The sequence below is a fragment of the Pithys albifrons genome, chromosome 8 (assembly GCF_047495875.1).
Source record: "Pithys albifrons albifrons isolate INPA30051 chromosome 8, PitAlb_v1, whole genome shotgun sequence".
Lineage (NCBI taxonomy): Eukaryota > Metazoa > Chordata > Aves > Passeriformes > Thamnophilidae > Pithys > Pithys albifrons.
In genome coordinates, this window is record NC_092465.1 from 28,034,424 (window position 1) to 28,053,470 (window position 19,047).

A 19,047-nucleotide genomic window follows, 5' to 3' on the forward strand; every position below is an offset into this window, starting at 1 on the left:
AGTGGAAGGGGAGCAGGACTGCTTAAACTGATGTAAGCAGCCCTGCTGTCAAAAATGTAACCATACCCTGATATCAGAGCCTGTCCAGTGTGCTCTCCTTGGCATCAGGGATGACCTGCAGTTTGCATGGAAGGAGGAGCAAGGGGGACAAATGCCTCTCTCAATAAATTTGCAGAAATTCTCAAGTAATTAGTGCAAATTATACCAAAATGCTGCTACTGGGACACTGCACTTGGTGCATAAGGATGCTGGAAGCCTTTGAAACTTAGTGGTGTAGCATCTTGATACTGAAAAACAACAGTAGCACTTTATATCTTGATATCTTCTTGTCCTGATTACTTCCTAGCTCCCTTGCAGAATCATTTCTTCTCTGTCTTTCTCCGGGTCAGGAAAAAATCTGGTATTTCTCTTTGCTCCTTCCTTGGCACATTCCTATGTGCCTGGGAGCTTGCTCAACATTCCTGGTGTTGCCCTCTGTTTGGAAGGTGTTGTGTCTGCACCCCAGGGGAAGAGCTGCTTGGTCTGGCGCCGTTGGTGGAATCCCCATGGCACGATCCCGCTCCAGCCGTGCCTGGGGAGCAAGCACAGGAGCCGTGAGTGCTGTGAAACCTTTCTGGATGCTGCATTTCATCTCTCTGTGCTGCTGCTTCCCAGGCAGCATGTGATCCTCTGCAACATGCTCTGGCTTCTATAGGGAATGGGTTAATGTTTTAAAATGGTCTTTTTACGGAACCTCTTGGCAATGCAGAAAACTTCTCCATTGCCGGGGTGTTCTTTTTATTCAACAATTTGTTCTCAGAAAGCAGCCTAAACCCCCTGTTTAGGTTTTCTCTATTAAGGTCCTTCAGCTGCATTTTTGTTTTTCAAGTTTATTCAGTGTGCAGTAAACTGCAAAACAGCATCCTACAATAGGTTTGTCTGAGGGAACTGAAGTGTGTACTCCTGTGATTCTGCCTACTGTGGGAGCTCCTTGAAAGCCAGATGTCGCATTCAGAGACTAATCTGTGTTTACAAACACGTGGCCACACACACTCTATTTTCTGCAGCCACCACGCCGAAATTCAAATCCTGCCATTTTGCTTCTCTACCCACCTGCCCAGCACCCAGTCAGAGCAAGAGAAGAGTTTTCAGAATTTAGAAGGGATCATCCCGTTTATTTAGATGGGTATAAAACACATTGCTGTCTGCAGAGGGCTGAATTTAGCTTCCCATTTGGGGCCTCTCATCTGTAAGTTCTTGCAGACAGAAAAACACCAACTGCTAGCAGGATAATCCAATTTCCCTTCTCTTGCAGTCCGAGGAACTGCCTACTCCCCCACGCCGCGCTGGCTTTCAGTCTGGCAGAACTTCTCCCGACCACCATACCCCCGGCGAGATCCATATCAAAGCTTCAGCCCCCCAGGGATCATTAGAAGGCATTTATTTCTGCATATTCCAGGCGGGGGTGTGGGGGTAGGGGCGGAGGACGCAGATAACTTTATTCACAATGCAAATAGGCTGCCCTTACTTTCAACCTTTCCTTCAAACCCGGAGATATTAAAAAAACATGAGCTCTTCTAAAATAATAAATACACTAATTCTGCTGGTTGTTATATTGCTGGTGCCTCCAGAAAAGTGCCCTGGCACCATTTGATGGGAAAAGCCAGTGAAATCCGTTAATTCTGCTCTTGCCCTTGCTCCCTGAATTGCTGTTAAAAGTTCAGTCGAGTGGGCTGAACCCATATTAGAGCACTTGGCTCATTTAAGAAAGATCGTTAGCAGGTAGTTTTGCACAACAGGACTAAGATGCTTCAAGGACTGAGGGAAAGTCAACCCAATTCACTCTGCAAATTTGAAGCGCTAGTCTGTGATTTACTAATAGGGAGCAGTGAGTTATTAAGCTCATCACAACGCAGCATCCTGCTACCCTAGTCCAGAGGGAGCCAGCTATTTAATAAATCAGAACCTAGTGCTAAGCTACAAGGATAAAAGGATCTACATTAATATGAAAATATTAATATCTGGAAGAGATTATAATCTAAATGGGTTAGAATGAGATAGCACCATTGTTTAGAAGAAACAGCTTGCTCCAAATCTTATTAGAGCTGTAATCATAGGAGCAATGGAAGATATCTTCAGACCCTTGAAAGCACTTTGGAGGCTTGGTGAATGTGGTGATCCTGCTGGGGGGTTCAAACAGCTGCCCAAGGCTTGCCTTTTCCCTCAGTGTCAGCTGCAGGATCTGCCTGAAGGAAGTGCAGACCTCAGTACAACTGAGGGGGATGATGTGGCTGTTCCTTCTGAAGAATGTGCAGCTCGCAGAAACGCTCACCCCTGGCAGAAATAATAATTGCCAGAGACACCCGCAACTGGGGATGAGTTTCTCTGCTCCACTTCCCTCCAAAACTTTATTTGGAGCCACAGGAGAGGTGGGTGGAAATCTGTAAGAAAAGGTTATGTTCTCCCCACTGCATTTGTGCAAACTGAAGGGAATGTACCACAGCAGTGCCTGCTGTGAAGTGGCAGAACAAGATGAGGTCAAATTCAGGGGCTGTTTTTCTCCAGGGCCAGGGCCCCAGGGCAGCCCCTTCGAGGACATCTCTGCAGTTGCCTCAGGCACTGTCTGGCTTGAAGTGTCCAGCTCTCACTGCTCACAGCATGCTTCCCTCCAGGCCTGGCCATTTTTCCCTCACTTGTACTAAGTTGAGCAGGGTCTGCCCTGGCAGAGGCTGTGGTGCAGCCTGGGCACACACAGGCAGCTCCCTGAAAGCTGGTGCCATCTAGCAACCTGTCTGCCCTCATTCGTCATGCCTGGATGACAAAGGATCCTTCTCTGCCCACTGGGCTGCTGCTTTCCTGGGTTTCTCTCTGCCACCTTTGAAGAGATACTCAGGTTGCCTCCCCACTCAGCCCCCAGGGCAGCCTCATCATTCTGCTTGCAGGAGCCTCAAACATGGCCCCAGCTTGAGGCTCACAGCTGTCTCCAAGCTTGTCTCTCAGACTTCCTGCACTGGATCTGCAATGGATGCTCTGTATCCCCACTCTCAGGTCTCTTGCAGACAGTCTTCTTTCAACTTCATGAAATCTTTCAGGTCTGTGTGCAACTGAATGGCTTCTGAGAGGGTTTTTGTATAAAACAGATGTCTAATCATGTGAGAAGCCTTCAACATTTACCCATTGAAGCATAGCGTGGTTTTTCTTGGAGCTTTTCACCAACTGCAGGGTGCAGGTCCGTGCAGCTTCAGCATGGTGACCTGAGCAACAGCAGCATGTTTAGCTCACAAGAATTGTTCCCAGACTCCATCATGGGGATAGTTGCCCTTGGCAGTACCGTCACATGGTGATAAACCCAAGAGCCTTGTTCAGAGACATAATTTTTTTTCAGCTTTTATGTTTTAAATCCAGTCAAAATGTCAAATGGCCTGGTATTTCATGAGCAGAGAAGGTTCTGCAAAGAAAGTGCAACTGCCACTACAGATGAGAAGGCTGAAGCCAAAGTGAGACTCTGTTGCTAAGAGCTGCTTATTTTCCTTTGGCACCTGTGGCACTTCCAGCCTTAGTCATCATAGTAAATTTTCCAGCACATCCTTCAGGGCAGTGCCCAGTCAGGCCAGCAGTGTAGCTCATGCTTGCTCCATACAGACACCCATCATGAATAGAGACATTCCAGTCAGACAAACCATGGCCCAGCTGCCTGGGGAGGCTGGCAGGTAGAGTTTAATCCACTCGAGATATGAAGGACCTTTCCTAACACATAGTTTTGATTTTCACAAATATTGAGACTATTCTTTGCATTAATGATAAAGTGGATTAAACATACCCCGTTTTCCTAGATAATGCCCCTCTGGAGTTTCACTGGGACCAAAGTGGATCTGGCATTTAAACTAAAGAAATCCCTGTTTAGCATGTGGGAGTCTCTGGAGAGGCCTCAGATCTGCATTGCAGCTGTGAAATACAGCATCTTCTCTGTTGCTTATCAGAGATCTATGTTTCTCCTGGGAAAATTTTGCCCAAAGGATTCAGCCCTTGCCAAATTTTCAGCTGGATTTTGTTTGTTTATTTTAAATTTCTTTTTAAACATCTGAAACCAACAAACTTAAAAAATGCTCTAAATCTATCAACTTCAGTTAATCCCTTAAAATAAAATAATAAAAAAATTAATTCCTCCAGGCTGCCAACTTCTATTTCTAAGACTTTGTCTAAAATGGATTTAAATGACTGAAATTCTAAACCCTGAAAAAACAGAATGTAATTGGAAAGAATCACAGTTTTTCTTTTCTCCTGTGCTATTATATCCATTATTGGCTGAATCTGCTGAATATTAAGATGGTTCACATCAAACATATATGTGTGTGTAAAATGATGCTCTTCCAACCTTTGTGACCACTTTGCAGCCACAGAAAACCTGGGCACCCAAGGAATGAGTCACTCAGAGTCAGCTCTGCCTCATCTCCTTCCCAGTCAGTCCTCCCAGAGAGCTTTCCCTGTGTCTATGCCCTCCTTCATGTCTATATTCCTTTGTCATGAAAAAGGTATCAGGGTGAGGATGGAGCCAAATATTTTTGGTCCAGTACAACATCTAATGTTTTCCATGGTTTCTGCTATGCTGGAAGGCAGAATTTTGCCTTAGTGGACCCTGGGGATGATGTTTGGCTCTGATTGCAGCCACATCTCCCTCAGCTTCAGGGGCACTCCAGTGGGTGGGCTGGGGTCTATAATTAGCACATACTAATCCATACTCCAATTTCTGGGGAGGGATGGTAGAAAACACATAGCTACAATCTGTTCAGGGAATTTATCAATATTAGATCCTCAGGGAGTAGCTCTGCTTTCTTCACAGACATGTTTATTGGAAATACCAGTTTGATAAACAATTTCCTCAGCCTCAGTATCTTGGCAGTACAAACATTGCAGATGAGGATGAGGTTATGGTCCTTTTCAGTCCTGGTGCAGGTTGTTCTCCCCAGCACAGAGGTGTAGGGCCACAGCTCTTTCTCACATACAGCAGCACATGAAGCACTTGGGCATCAGCAATCATAATCAAACCCCCAGGGTGACATTTCAAAAAAAGACACTCCCCAAGGACCCACAGTCCTCTGGGTAAGACTCATTTTGAAGTCTAGAGATCTTCCAGTGTGTCTCAGTGTTAAATATATTTGTTCTGGAAATAGTTTCAGCTCCATATGTGGAATGAAATCTCCTTGATTTGGAGAGAGCTCGTGGTCAAATACCCATAGGTAGTTTTCCCATGTCATCATCTGGGATCCTGCTGCATCATGGTAACATACAGAGCTGTCTGATCTGATGGATGGCCAAGAATGGAGAATCCCAAGTTTCTGCCTGTTTCTGGTGGCTATTCAGGGACTATGGTATTCACTGGGGAGGACGGTGAGGGGGAACAATCCTCTAACAGAAAGTGAATTCTGGTGTCTGTCTGTACCTGTGTCCAAGCTGTTGCAGAGTATACAATGACTACTGTCTTTTAAGACTTTTACTACCTGTACCATTACCCTGGAAAAGGCTTCGGGATATTGAAAAGAGAACAGTCAATCCCACTATCACCAGTAGGATTACTTCCACTCTAGGAAATAAATACAGTAAAGAAGTCACACTTGTCTTAGCAGATATTGATATAATCTTAATTTCACGTCTTACAGCATTTGAAGAACTTCTCGAACTATTCAGAGCACATGCATGTGATGGGGTAAATGGGTGGAATATGATTTGGCTTTAAAAGATCAGCCTCTGTAACAGTACATATCTCTAAAAAGTATATTCCATTTTATAACCAGCTGGTTGAATGTCTTGCTGTGATACAGCAACATCATGGTACTGTACATTTTGAAGGCAATGCTAAATTCTGGATCCAGCTGAAAGATTCAGGATGTCGTGACTTGCTCTTTGGGTCACATGCTGTAGAGGAAAAAAACTTCAAGGCCGGATCCAGACCCAGAGTCCCCATTCTCCTGCTGCTGAGAGCACTAGTTTTGCCCTGCCTGCTTGACTAGGAAGAAATGGGACAGGTTTGGTTTTCTTCCAGACCACTTAGTTATACTTTGCCTCATTATAAACTTCACCATGTACTGTCCTTTCCCCTGCCTTGTCTCCTTCAAGGGCAATGCTGGAATGCAAGAGGGGTGCTTTTGCTGGGAGCTGTTCTGAGCCGAGAGGACAGGCAGAAATGACCCTTCATCCTGCTCGGTGTTTCAAACAGCTTCCGCCTGCGGGGAGGGGATGTATTGAGAACGTGCGAGAGAAAACACTGAAAAGGGAAAAAAGGCGCAAAAGGGAGGGGGGGAAAGTACAGCAAGGAAGCTAGAGACAAACTTCGAGTTGTGGATTATTTCTCACCCAGGCTCTAATTAGGAAGCCTCTTATGGGACTGTGAAGCTGTCAGGCTGCCAAATGTCAGCGTGTTTATCGGAGATCAGGCGAGTCTCCTGTCTGCAGCAGCTACATTTTGGTGCCATGAGCCTCCTGGGTCCTTCCAGCGTGTGTGACTCACACGCAGCAGTAGCACCTCCGGGGGCTTCGAGACGCAGTGGAGGGCTTTTTCTTCTTCCTTAAAAATCCAAAAATAAGCCCTTTCCTGAGATTTGGCCTCTTCATGCTGGTTCTGCACGGGGAGGGTTAACCACAGGGTGCAGAACAGCTTCAGCGTATGTGACTCAGATTCCCAGGGAAATCCCCAGCTTATCTGATGGAGCCTGTGAGTCTGCTAATTGAATAAGCTCCTATTAAAAGTGCAATGTTTTTTAATGACTGCTAACAGCGGGCCAGATTCTGATCAGATCTTTTCGCTTGGGATCATTTTTGGTGCTGGTCCAGCCCCGACTGCAGCCCAGGAGCCGCCACCGCAGCGCGGGGATTTCGGGGTGCGGGAACGGCCAGCGGGGCGGCAAAACTTCGGCTTTAACGAGCCAGGACTTCATGAAGTGTAACAGGCAGGAGGCTTTTAATGGGGATCTGTGGGAGGAGGCAGAAGGCTGCAGTGCAGAGGGAAGCATTTGCTGGAAGATGACTGAGGACTTCATATAACGTAATTCCTGCACATACATATTACGTGATTCGAGCCGTGCTCTGCGTAATTAACTTTCTCAGTGTTGAAATCAGGTTGATTTGTTGATTCTGCATGTAAGATGTTGTCTGTGACTCCCTAGGAAGAATGTTGTATATACCTCTGCATATGCACATTCGAACCCTAATTTTAATTATGTGTATTACATCTGTATCTCCTTTTTCCCTATGGAAATTGACTTCGAGAAGGTATTTGCCTAACAGGAAAATAAAAATATGTGGTTAGCATTTAAAGTTAACTTCGTTGGGTTGCAGGGTACTTCCGCAGGAGAGCGTTAACAGCTCTGATTCCAGCCAGGCCCGGCTGCCCCAGGCTGGGGCTGAGCTCTCTTTCATGACCTGTGACCACATTTGCCTTCCTTTTCTCACCTGAAACTCCTAGTGGGTTACCCAAGCCTATGTGACATCAGAACCATATAAAATTTTCTAATAGGAAAACTGTTCTTTGTTTCTTCTTGCAAGCCAGGAATGAGATCTGGCCGCTTTCACCCCCACACAACTCCACACCTACTCAGTTCCTTTGTGGGTCCCTTTTGCTTTTCTCCTAGGAAAGTTCCTGTTAAAATGCAGGAGCCTCTTTTAGAAAGGTCCCATACATCCACACTGACACTGAACTGCTGCTTTCAAAGTTTCATAAGCAGCCCGTAAGTGGTGGGTATTTTCCACACAATACAATAACGAAGTGTCAAAAATCTCAAGCTTCTGTTATCAGAGGCAGAGTCTAAACCCCATTTCTCAGGCTGTTTTCCCCACTCCCGAGTTGTCAGAAGCTGTGACATGGCTCCATCACACCACACTAGCAGTCCCAACAAACAGAAAATGATTTCCAACTGGCAAACATGCTGTTTACTTTCCAGAAAAATTGCACTTTCCCATCTGACAGCTGATCAAGGGATCTCCTGCTGCTGTCAGCATGAAGAAGTGTTTAAACACAGAGATGGAAGTTTAAACATTTTCTCATTATCACAGAATAAAAAAAATTTAAAAATAATAAAAAAATAAAGGCATTGAGTCTCTCCGACCACCTGCTGTGCCAGTAATGAAGGGATGTCACATGACCAGCCGGCGAGGACTTTTATCTCTGCCCCAATATCATTACTGAAGTGACACCTGTCACATGACCCGTATCAGAGCTTTCATCTGGGCTCCCCAAATGCAGTCCTGGCTTGTGAGGGGGATTTTCCTGGCATTTCCCTCCCCCCCACACACACTTTAAAGAGCATTGCCCACTTGTGCCATTACAGACAGGGGTTTGCAAGTTCCAAAGCCCTTGGATCTTTCCTTCGGCATATGTAATTTGACCAACAAACTTGCTTAAGGCTGAAGAAAACAGAATCCTGGCCTGGGAAAGAAGTTATTTCGTTTACTTCAAGATGTTTTTAAAGCAAATATTTAAGTCTGCTGTTAAACTCTCTTTATATGAAAGAGGATGTTAAAGAGTTTCTCAAAAATCTCAGACTTGTTTTATATTTTTATTAGGTTGTGAGAACAAACAGTTTGATGACTCTTAAGCACAATCGTCTCCATTTACATGCACTTTATAAACTCTCACCTGCTTTATCAACGCATCCTACCCCTGCCAAGAGAAAGTGTTTTCTGGGGAAAAAAATGGAAAGGTCAGTCCTGCACCTCTCTGCCAATGTCTGGGATTTTTTGTGGTATTGAGCAGCAAATGCTTAGATTTGAGCTGCACCACATATATGACACCAGTACTGAGCACTTACTCACCAGAACCTGTTCAGTTATTGTCTCAAAACAACATCAAACATTCAGATGTGACAGGAGATGATAACCCTACAGGAACTAGATGTGGGCAGGTGGGAGATAAGAGAGTATGAACTTTATGGCTTTTTCCAGCTCTTCCTTTCCCACTCCACACTCATCTACAAATGCAGCCTGGTGCTTCTCTCCCTCCATAATCTGATTCAGCTCACTAAAACAATGATAAACTAACTCAGCAAAAGAGTTGATAATTTTCCACCTGTTCAGTGAATTAAATCAGTTCTTCAAGGGCTTAGAAAAGTACCAGAGAGTGAAAGAGGGAAAGACTCTGACACCCGAAGCAGGGAGAGAAATGGTGGAAGCAGAAGTGCCTTTTTGGGTGGCACTAACTTGGTACATGAGTTCAGATGGGTTTCTTATAACCTACTCTTCCTGATTCATTGCAACACTACACCCATTTTCCCTGAAGGGTGTTGCCCCTGAAATTGTGCAGGCCAGGGGATGGAAAATCTACTGAGATCAGTAACTCCTAATGTAAATAGTACTCCAATTAGGTTGGGAGAGGAGTGGTTCTGAGGCAATTTCTCTCTCTGATCTGGCATGTTCAAGACACTGGGCCTCCAATGGTGAGTTAATGAACAGGAGACTGCTGGGTTGCAGCACATCCTTTGGACAGAGTCTTCCTGGCTTGCCACCCCTCTAGATACAGAATTAGAAGGCATCGTTTGACCCTTTGGCAATTTAGCATGTGGCTAAATTTAGCAATGTCATGGCCATTATGGGATAGCAGCTATGTAAAACAGCAAAGCCATTCTGTCTGCTGCTCCAGGGCAGAAGGAATTTACAGCTGATGCTCTGGATAGACTATGAGGAAAAGTGACTCAGTTCTCATCATTAGATCCCTCACTCTCCATACATAACAAATCCTTTCATTTAACATATCTTGAGCATTTCATGGCTTCCGATTAGAAGCAGACATTCAGCCATGACCATCCCATTGCAGGCATTAGAGATCCTGCTTCTTCACTGCTCTTAGTCCAGGTATCTCCAAGAATGCAAAAGGAATGCAGAACACCCATATCCCAATTTGGGCATCACTTACAGCCACTCAGTATTTTAAAGGGAGGTCAGGTCACAGTCACTTAGAGAGTGGCTGATGTTTGGAAGATCTGGGTCCATGCAATCCAGAAGAAGAAAGACTTTTGGGACACAGCTTGCCTTTTCATCAAAGCAGGGAACTTTAAGGAATATACCATAAAGAATATCTTGTCCTCTTAACTGAGCAGTTCCTCCACATACTCTTTGTGCCCTTTTATGTATCTAACCTATACATTCCCGCAATAATGTCTGTTGCAAGGGCAAAGTGGAACATAAACAGTTGTGCTGCCTCCAGATCTGCACAGTGTGGTTAGTACACGATGGACTGGGGTGGGGTTGGAACTGCACCTCCCTTACACTAAAAGCTCACCTTTCACCTCCTTCTATGGCTGCCACCCTGGTTTTGTTCCAGTGTCTCAGTCTGCAAAATTCTTGTTCAGAGAAGTTCTCCCAGTCATGCCAGTGACACTACTCAGATGAATAAGAAGTATTCAAGAAAATTTGCATGCTTGCACCTTAATGATTTATATCTCTCCCTTTTTTTTTCCAGATCTGCTGTGAGGTTATACCACAGTTACTGGTTTATGATGTTTCAGATCTAAGACAAGATATCCCAGATAGCTGAAACCAAGCAGACTAGTACCTGAACACAGTAAGTTACTCACTTTCCCAATTCTTCCAGGAAAAATTCTGTGAGAAATTTCACAGTAACTGTAATTGGGAAAGTGCTCTCTGAATTCCCTATGTATCCTGATCCGCACTCACCTCTGATTAGCTTTCCTTCTCATAGTCTGTCACCAGCCCTGAGATCAAGGAGATTAAAACACCCTGGTAACTCATTAATGAGCCAGCACTCTCTGCAACAGCTGGACCAAAAATGGACTGTTTGGCTACATGTTAATTCTCTGCATCTCCCCTTTGCTCACCAACACCTGCACACATTTGGGATCCTGTATAAGAAGACCCCTGAAGTCAGCTCTAAGCAACCAGTCTGCAGTGCACATGTCTAATGCTCTGCTGGTGTGGAACCAGTGTGCTGGTAATCCTGTTAGTAATGGCAGAAGTTCCCTCTAGGAAATTTTAACAAATAGTCTTAAACAATTCCTTTTGTTGACAACTTTATCCAAGAAACCATCTTCCCTGGAGACTTCACTCAACTTTTGACTAATCCCCTCCTTCCCTCAGGAGCTCTTTTGTTGCAGGAGATTGTAGGCAAACCCAGGAATGACAGGTCTTGATAAGCCTTGGATCAGCCTCTACATTCTTTCAATTGTCAGTCCCCATCTGTCCTGTTTGTACATCGATCTTCTGGTCCAGGGATCTCTCTATTAAGTGACACATGGCTGAATATATTCTGCAAGTCCAGCGTCCAGACTGTGCTGTTACATCTTCGTTGCCAAGTCAATCTTTCTGACATTGCTTTCTGAAAAACAAAGGGCAGGACATCTGCACAATTTCATTCTCTTCTACTGAAAGGTGATTTTTAAAAATCCATCCCCCTACCCCCCAAACTCTGTCCTTTTTTTATAATCTTGAAGATTTTGCTTCATTTTGTCAATATCTACTGAAAAGGTCTTTGGTGTGGAGGGTACAATCTGCCCCTGTTGCAAAAAACTCTGTTAGGATAAAAATCTATGGTCTTAGTCCTGAAACAAAATGAAAAATAAATTCTAATTACAAATATTCTGCAGGGCTAGTACCTTCAGTCACTCTGCTTGCTAACAGTTCACTTAAATCAAGCTCTACTCTTCCTGCAGATTCAACTGCACTTCACTGGTACAGTAGCACACACATGTAAGAGGCACAGCATTATTTATCTGAATTTTGAGAGGCAGAATGAGCACAGTAGCAGATTCCAATGATCCATCTGTTCCTCATCAGCAGGTAGAGGGAAGGAAGTGGGTGGAAGAGGATAGAAAATGAGTGGAGTGTTGGCATAGAGTACGTATCACCCTGGGACAGACTACTGACAGTATCCCTTCCTTTCCCGAAACCAGAAGGAGAAGAAGGAGGAGTCTATGATGATGTTTTGTTCCTTACTGTGTTGCTTAGGACCTGTGGATTCAAGATGAAGCCTGGTATGTTTAGGGTTTTTTTGGTTTTGTCTATTTTTGTAACCTAACTCAGGCTGGCAAGTGAAGGAAGGCTGGCCAGTTTCATTATGTTCCCAGGAAATTCCATCCTCTCATGTGCCAGCGTGAGGCTGTTGTGCTTTAGATGCCTATCTAACTCTCATTAGATTTGAAAAAGCATACAGAACCCCCTGCTTTCCATCAGTAGCCTATTAAAATGACAAAAAAATTACTCTTTCGTTTATAACCTTGCTTGTGTGTCTGAATCCAGATGCTTTTTTTAAAGAGAATTAATAATATGAACACCATCACTTATAGAATGTTTTCCTGTAATGAAGTGCAGAAGAAAACTTGAGCTGACATTTAAGCTCATTCAGTGTGCTTTGTAAGCAGCTTAAAAAAATCAACACAAACACTTTGAGGCCAGGTTAATATAAAACAAAGTGTTTAAGACTATCTCCTGCTATTTTCAAGTTTTCACTATTTTAAACAATGTGTTTGAGAAATGCTCTCAGAATCAGTTAAAATGAGCCAAATCCAAGTTCATTGAACACTAAGGCATGAGTGCCTTCCTCAAGTGAGTTGTCCCAGAAGCCTTAGTGGAACTGACAGGCAGCTTTTTTGGCAGGATTAGTTCCTGTCTGATCACAGAGAGGGAACAGCCGTCCTGCCTGCACTGCAGCTGAGCAGGTGAGCAAGGAACGCATTCAGGCTGCTCCCAACACCCAAGCTGGTCACAAGGCTGGCAGTGTCAGGCCCTTCTGTAAAGGACTCGAGGCTTCCTGTCTGCCTGCTGTTGTCTACAGGCTGAGGGCAGAAGGGGCAGAGAGAGGGTGTGAGACCAGGCACTGAGTGCTGGGACCTGATCCCATAGCAGGTACCAGCCATCTACATGCATTTGAAAGCACAGATGGGCAGATGAGGTGTGCCCTGCTACCACAGCTAGGCTGCCTCTTAGCATGGCAGACAGTAAAACAGTCAAATTAATTTGGCCTCAAGATCGGTTTCCAGGTCTGCCCTGCAAGCACAGACCCCGCGGTGACACTGACAGGACACATGCTGCTAACAAATGCACCAAGTAAACAGAGAGACAGGATATAATAAAAGGGTATCTTCTGGTAACTTCTTTCAGTAACAGTGATTTTAAGTGATCTTTTGGTCTTCTGTAACAAAAAGGAGATGAAAAATATTGATGCTGAAACATCATTCTGAGATGTGGCATACTAAAATAGTGATTAATTAAACCTGAGGATGTTACAAGCCAAGGACATTTTGCCTAGCTCTGCTCAGGTTCCAATGTATGTGCAATCAAAACAAGTAAGCTATAAAATGTGAACTCAACAGGCAAGGATAAAAGCAAACAAAGCAATTTGGTCAGTTTAAGAGATGGGGAAATGAAGCAATATTTTGGCTGGGGAGGTATCAGAGGAAAGGGCACTGGTCTGAGACTTGGGAATATGACTAAACAAATCCAAACCTCCCATGACACCACTGAACATTGTTCATTCAAGGCCATGACTTGCTGATCTCTTCTCTCTGAATGTGAAATTTCCCACTTTGTCCTCATGCTGGGATGTGATCATTCAGCCCTGGGTATCGATTCTGTTTTTCCACCTTCAATACACAAAGGAATTCATGTGCTAAGGATGATGGCAGCAGCTTAGACAGTGGCAACTCTGTGCTTACCCATGAATTAGTCAATCATCCCTGCTTTCTACCAAAACTTGCTTGAACCTCCTGGGAGTTGGCCTTTGTGGTAAGAAGCAAACAGGTCACAGATTTCAGGTTGCAGTCTCACTCCTGGAACTGTGAGCACTGATTGTCCTGTGGAAAAATCAGGTTAAAGAGAAAGCTGCAAAATGGTCCTTTTCCCTCATTGTGCTACTTTCCTAACTCTCTCCTGTGACATTAGCCAGAACATAAAATAATTCAGGATCCTATTTCTCACAGCTTCATTCCTTCTGATTTTTTTGGAAAATTATTTCTTTAATCTAGACACCCTTTTCTAGAAATCCCATCTGTAATTTCTTTTCTTTTTTCTATTCTTTTTTCTTGCAGCAACCAGCAAAATACTATTTGGTAGAACAGTGATAGGAATGCAACCCACTAATCAAAAGGATTCAAATGGATCTGCACACTGCCAAGCTCTCTCCTTCCCACCCAGCAGAGGGGAAAAAAAAGGAAAAGAAAAAAGAGAGAGAGCGAAGGCACAGGGCTTCTCTCCTTCAGCAATCTCACAAATGCAAAACCTTCCACTCCAGTGACTCCTCATTAACTTACCAAATCTGACAGTCTAATTATCGTAGCTGCTGCACGCTTAGAATAAATAAATACTAAAGCGGGTGTTTAAAGAAATTGAGCAGTGAAATTCAGTCATCTAGACAGTCAATAGAGAGTTTATTTTAAATTTTTATATTCTTATGTATTTATATCATTTTAGGAAAGATAATGAGATAGTTGTCTTTCAGGCTAATTGAGTTCCTATGCTCATGGTTGTTTGCTGTCACAATCTCAAACTTAGTTTTAACTTTTGTGCCTTAGAAACCTGATCACTACATCCCATTTGCTCTTTTCTGATGATAACTGGGGGAAGTCAGAAGTGCACCTGAGGATGGGAAATGACTACGAGAGACTTCCTGTCTGGATGTCTTTCACAGCAAACAAGACAACTAAATCTTTTCAGATTTGCATTTAAGGGAAAATGGAAGTTAAAGCAACATCAGATATAATTTGCAATTATACAAAATACAGAAAAACATCTGCTAACCTCTGATGCAATAGTGTCTGCCTCCATGAGCGGTTACAGCGCTCCCCCCCAAGAGCAGTTCATCTCCCTGAACAATAAGACCTTTATAGAGATTCTCTGGCCCGAGATCAATGGGAATCAGGGCATTTGATCCATGTCTGTAGGACTTTGTTTCCACAAGTCATGTGGGCCAAACTTTGCACCAGTTGTGCTTTTGCAAGAGCAGGAGTTCACTGGGGAGTGAGCAAAGGAAACTTTCCTTCTTTTCCCTTCTTCCCTTCACCCTGTGCTCCTAAACAGTGTCCAGCACTTGCCAGCACAATGCCTGCTGCAGGACAGCATACAGGGAAGAGCTTAAACAGGGCAACATGTCCAGAGTTCTGAGTCCTTGGAAGCACCTGCTGTGATGTTGCAATAGCTCTTTCCTAGGGTGAGGGCTTAGTGACAGAATACAGAACTTTAATGTAAGCAAGCAGATACTCCACCGCTGTGGAGATCAGAGTAGGTGAAGTGAGGGATGGCTTTCCTGAGTCAAATGAAGATTTGCTTTATTATCTTGCATATAAGAATGCTTCTGGCTTAGGAGTGGCAGCTGATTTCCTGCTCAACACCAGCTTTGGTTTATTCCTGTATTGAGACATATTATGAACCAGATTCATACACCTGGTAGGAACTTCACTTTTTAGGTGTCTGTATCTGATTTGCAGTGAAGGAAATCTATTTGCTGTATACAGAGGTGGCAAAGAACAGCGGTAAAAAAAATTGACTATTTAAACGTTTTAGCAATGTAGGAGAACCTAGGGCAACCAGCCAACCCAAACAAGGTGTCCTGAAAGCCAATTCTTCTTTGTATGTCCCCTTGTGATAACATCTACCAGCACCAGCTAATCCAAACAGTAATGGGACTTTTGCTAGGCAATGGCTTTCAGCCTTAACCTCCTCACTGCACACACTTGCTTTGTCTTAGCTTAGATGCAACAGGCATTAAAATGGCAGTGGTCTGCCAACATCAAGCCTCCCTCCTCCTTCTTGTCAGCAAACTGTTTTGGAGAAACAGAACCATGTCATCACCACCTGGCACACTTGTTTGGAGTTGCTGGGGGAGGTAACAATCAGAGAACAATCGGAGACCAACTGTACCCAAAAGGAGCAAATACCTCCTAGTCAAAGCCAGGATCACATCCGTGCAACACACAATCCTCCTGAGAGACCACAAATTGGACTTGACTCCTGCAGTGCCAACGATATGCCCAGGGTTGAATGTCTCCTGCACTGTGAGAAAGGTCTCTGCTTGGCCCAGTGGGGACAGGATCTGAGCTGCCAGCTCAGGCCTCCCTGGGCAGTGTGCCTGGGTTGTTCAGCCAGAGCTTTTCTTGCAGTATGTTTTCTTGGGAGTGCACTGTTGATAACCCCAAATCCCAGTGCTTACCCTCCCTGCTTGCGAGCCTACTTTGAAGCACTGGAGGGCAAAAGAGAGGGAAAACAAACCAAATCTATAACTAAGAATAATAAGCTGCAATTGTTACTGTGTCTGACCTGCCTGACAACAGAGTGAGATACATTCTCAGAAGACCCTTTGCACTTCGGGACTGACACTGAGTTGAGAGCACTGCTCATGCTTTCGTGATTCAAGGATCTCATCTTTCTTCCTGGAGGGATTAATTGGACAGAAAACAGTCTGCTTTAGCAGGTGGCAGAGGGTTAGACTGAAGTTTTACCAGAGCTGCTGCAGTGCAGGGCTGCACTGCACAAAGATAATTATCTCAGGATTGGCTTAAGCCAGAAAAAGAACAGCAAATGCTCCAGTTTTACAAAAGGTCAGCACTGTCACCCCTTAGGCTACTAGCCACACTGAAAGAAAGCTGGAGAATCCCCTAACCTCTCCTCTCTTGCTATATCCAGAGGTGCTGGTGGCACACGTAGTATTAAGGCCAACAAGGATGAGCAGGGTTTGACCCTGGGCCTTGGCATCCCCTTCCAGCACAGGAGGCATAGGAGTGAGCAGCTATAGGAGAGGCCCCTCTGTGGGCCAGCCCCCACTCAGAGGATGGGGTCTTCTTCCGCTGTTTAAGCATGGGCTACTCTTTTCCTAGCACTTTGCATGTAGATGAGCATAGCAACAGCAACCTGTTCTGTTCTGTAGAAGCTGAACACCAGGAAGCAAGAGCCCTGTGCTCCTCCACGCTTTCCCAGGGCCAGCAGCCAGCCTCTAGCCATTAGCATTCCTCTTAGTAATCAGAAACTTGCCATTTGGAGGGGTACTTATCTGTGAAACACTGATTTCTCCAATTATTTTTTTCCCAAGAACTGACCCTTGGAAAACATCCTCTAGCTTCCAGCTTATCATAACAACTTAGAGAAAGGACAGTTATGGATGCAATTTTTTCATAAAAATAGAGAATAGTTTCTTATTGGAAGCTTTAATGTTTTCTAACGTTGTTTCCCCCTTCGTTCTCACACACCTTGGGATGAACCCCCTCTTCCTTTCACCTCTCATCTCCAGCTCATTCTTTACTGTTCTGATTTAACTTTCCCCTTCAGTGGATGGCAACTAATAGCCAACATCCTCCGGAACAAAGTGGGAACAGAACATGTTTAAAATCTGCACTGTTAACATAGCAACAAGAATTTTAAAGCTATGCAGTTAAATTCCAAAATAGTGTTATGCCAAAGTGACACAAGAGAGCGAATGTCTTACACTATTATGACAATAGAAATGGCTACATGGGGAATTATTCAAAATTGCCTAATTTTTACAGGCTTAATGAGTCACTCCTGAATTTGGTCTTGCATGACCATATTGTACTTGTTTCAGCCCTGTGCACTTTGATTCTGTTCCCAACACCCTGGTTGCTAGGATAACGCCATGCAGGTCCCTGTCCACAAGGTACTTCTCTCTGCAATATGGGGGATAATAAATACGGGATGGTGCTTAAACCAAGGTGAGACGAATCTGTCCCCTTGCTGGCAGCATATTGGAGAGACTGACACATTATGCCAATCTGTTTTCTCATTCCTTCCATTTCTCCTCACTCTCTCCCTTTCTCTCACACTGTCTGTCTCTGTACCTGTTTTTTTCCACACTCTCTCTCTCTCTTGGCACTGACACTTTCATCTTCTCCCTTGGGGATTGGAGATGTCACTGCGGGAAGTGCTTGTCCGCCTCTCTGGCAGCAGCAGAGCCCTGTGGCTTTGACAAACCTCATTTAATTGGGAGGAAGCCAGGAGGGTTTGAAAGAACTGAAACATCCACGAAACTCCTTTTATCAGGCATAATTTAAACTCTGCATGGAAAAAACCCTATATGTATAAAGAAAAGTCAACTTCCCTCCTGCTGTGCGTGCTCCCCTCCTCCCCCCCCGGCACAGGCAGGCTCCTGCGAGATTCCATCTTTTCATTTTTCTAAAAGTGTCAAAGTAGATTTGTGCTCTGTGGCTGGGTGAACAGAAAAGGAATGCAGATGTCTCTCACTCATGCACATACACACAGAGAGCACCTTCTGAAGGGCAGGAGTTTGGGGGTTTGGGATTGATGCTAGCTGGCTGCTCCTTCACTTGGGATGTGTCACAGGAGACAGAAATTTGGTTTTCCAATAGCTTGACAACATAGTCCATGAAGGCTTTTTCTTACTTGCCCCATCTTAAAAAACACCACCAAACTAACTAGTGTAGAGGGTGCCCAGCAGGCACCAAAGAATACAAGGTTTCTTTGGCCTGCTGCCTTACAGGAGGGACCTTTTCCTGGTGAGGAACAGAACCTGTAGCTTCAGAGTCCCTGTATTTATTGTCAGCTCAGGGCAGAGAGGCAGAGCTGTGTGTGCAGCTCTGTGCTTAAGAGAAGGGAGCAAGGGAAGAAGAAAATAAAGCAGATAAAACTGAGGGAGAACTGGGGTGACAGGGTAAGAGGAACAGCTGTCTCAACATCAAAAGTGAGCAGGAGGAGTGGTTCAAGGGAATTGGGGCTAGCACATCATGCTGAGCAGCTGGGAATTCAGGACATCAGGATCGACCAGCATGTGAGTTACACTGAATACACAGTGTAAGCCAACCCTAGGGAAAGCTCCAGGTCCTTGGGGTTACAGAATGGGGGAGAAACGACCTGCCAAAGCACAAACACCTCTGCTTTGCAAACAGACCGTGGTGGCAGCCCATCAAGGTCCCCTTCTAGTATTAATGCCGTGGTCAAGTGGAAGAAAACAGAAAAACAAGCTGTCAAATTTTCAATGGGATGTAAATTTTGCAGCATATGGAAGTGGGGAGAGAGTGCAGGCAGAAAAGAGAGACATCCAGGGGAATGGCAGAGACTTTCAGAGTGGAGAAGAAACTCACAATAAATAGCACATATAGTAGCTCT

The 19,047-nt window shown here is 44.5% G+C and overlaps 1 protein-coding gene and 1 long non-coding RNA gene across 2 annotated transcripts in view; one reads left to right on the forward strand and one right to left on the reverse strand.

Moving 5' to 3' along the window:
* The window catches only part of LOC139675014 (uncharacterized), a 97,187-nt gene that overhangs the window by 66,273 nt on the left and 11,867 nt on the right, over positions 1-19,047 (forward strand). The window contains exon 5 of the long non-coding RNA XR_011698404.1: positions 10,427-10,528. This is a non-coding gene — a long non-coding RNA (uncharacterized lncRNA). The remainder of the gene's footprint in view (positions 1-10,426; positions 10,529-19,047) is intronic.
* CDK15 (cyclin dependent kinase 15) overlaps positions 13,663-19,047 on the reverse strand; it is a 34,742-nt gene continuing 29,357 nt past the window's right edge. The window contains exon 13 of the mRNA XM_071562177.1: positions 13,663-13,772. Within this exon, the coding sequence (XP_071418278.1) occupies positions 13,663-13,772 (110 nt within the window). The remainder of the gene's footprint in view (positions 13,773-19,047) is intronic.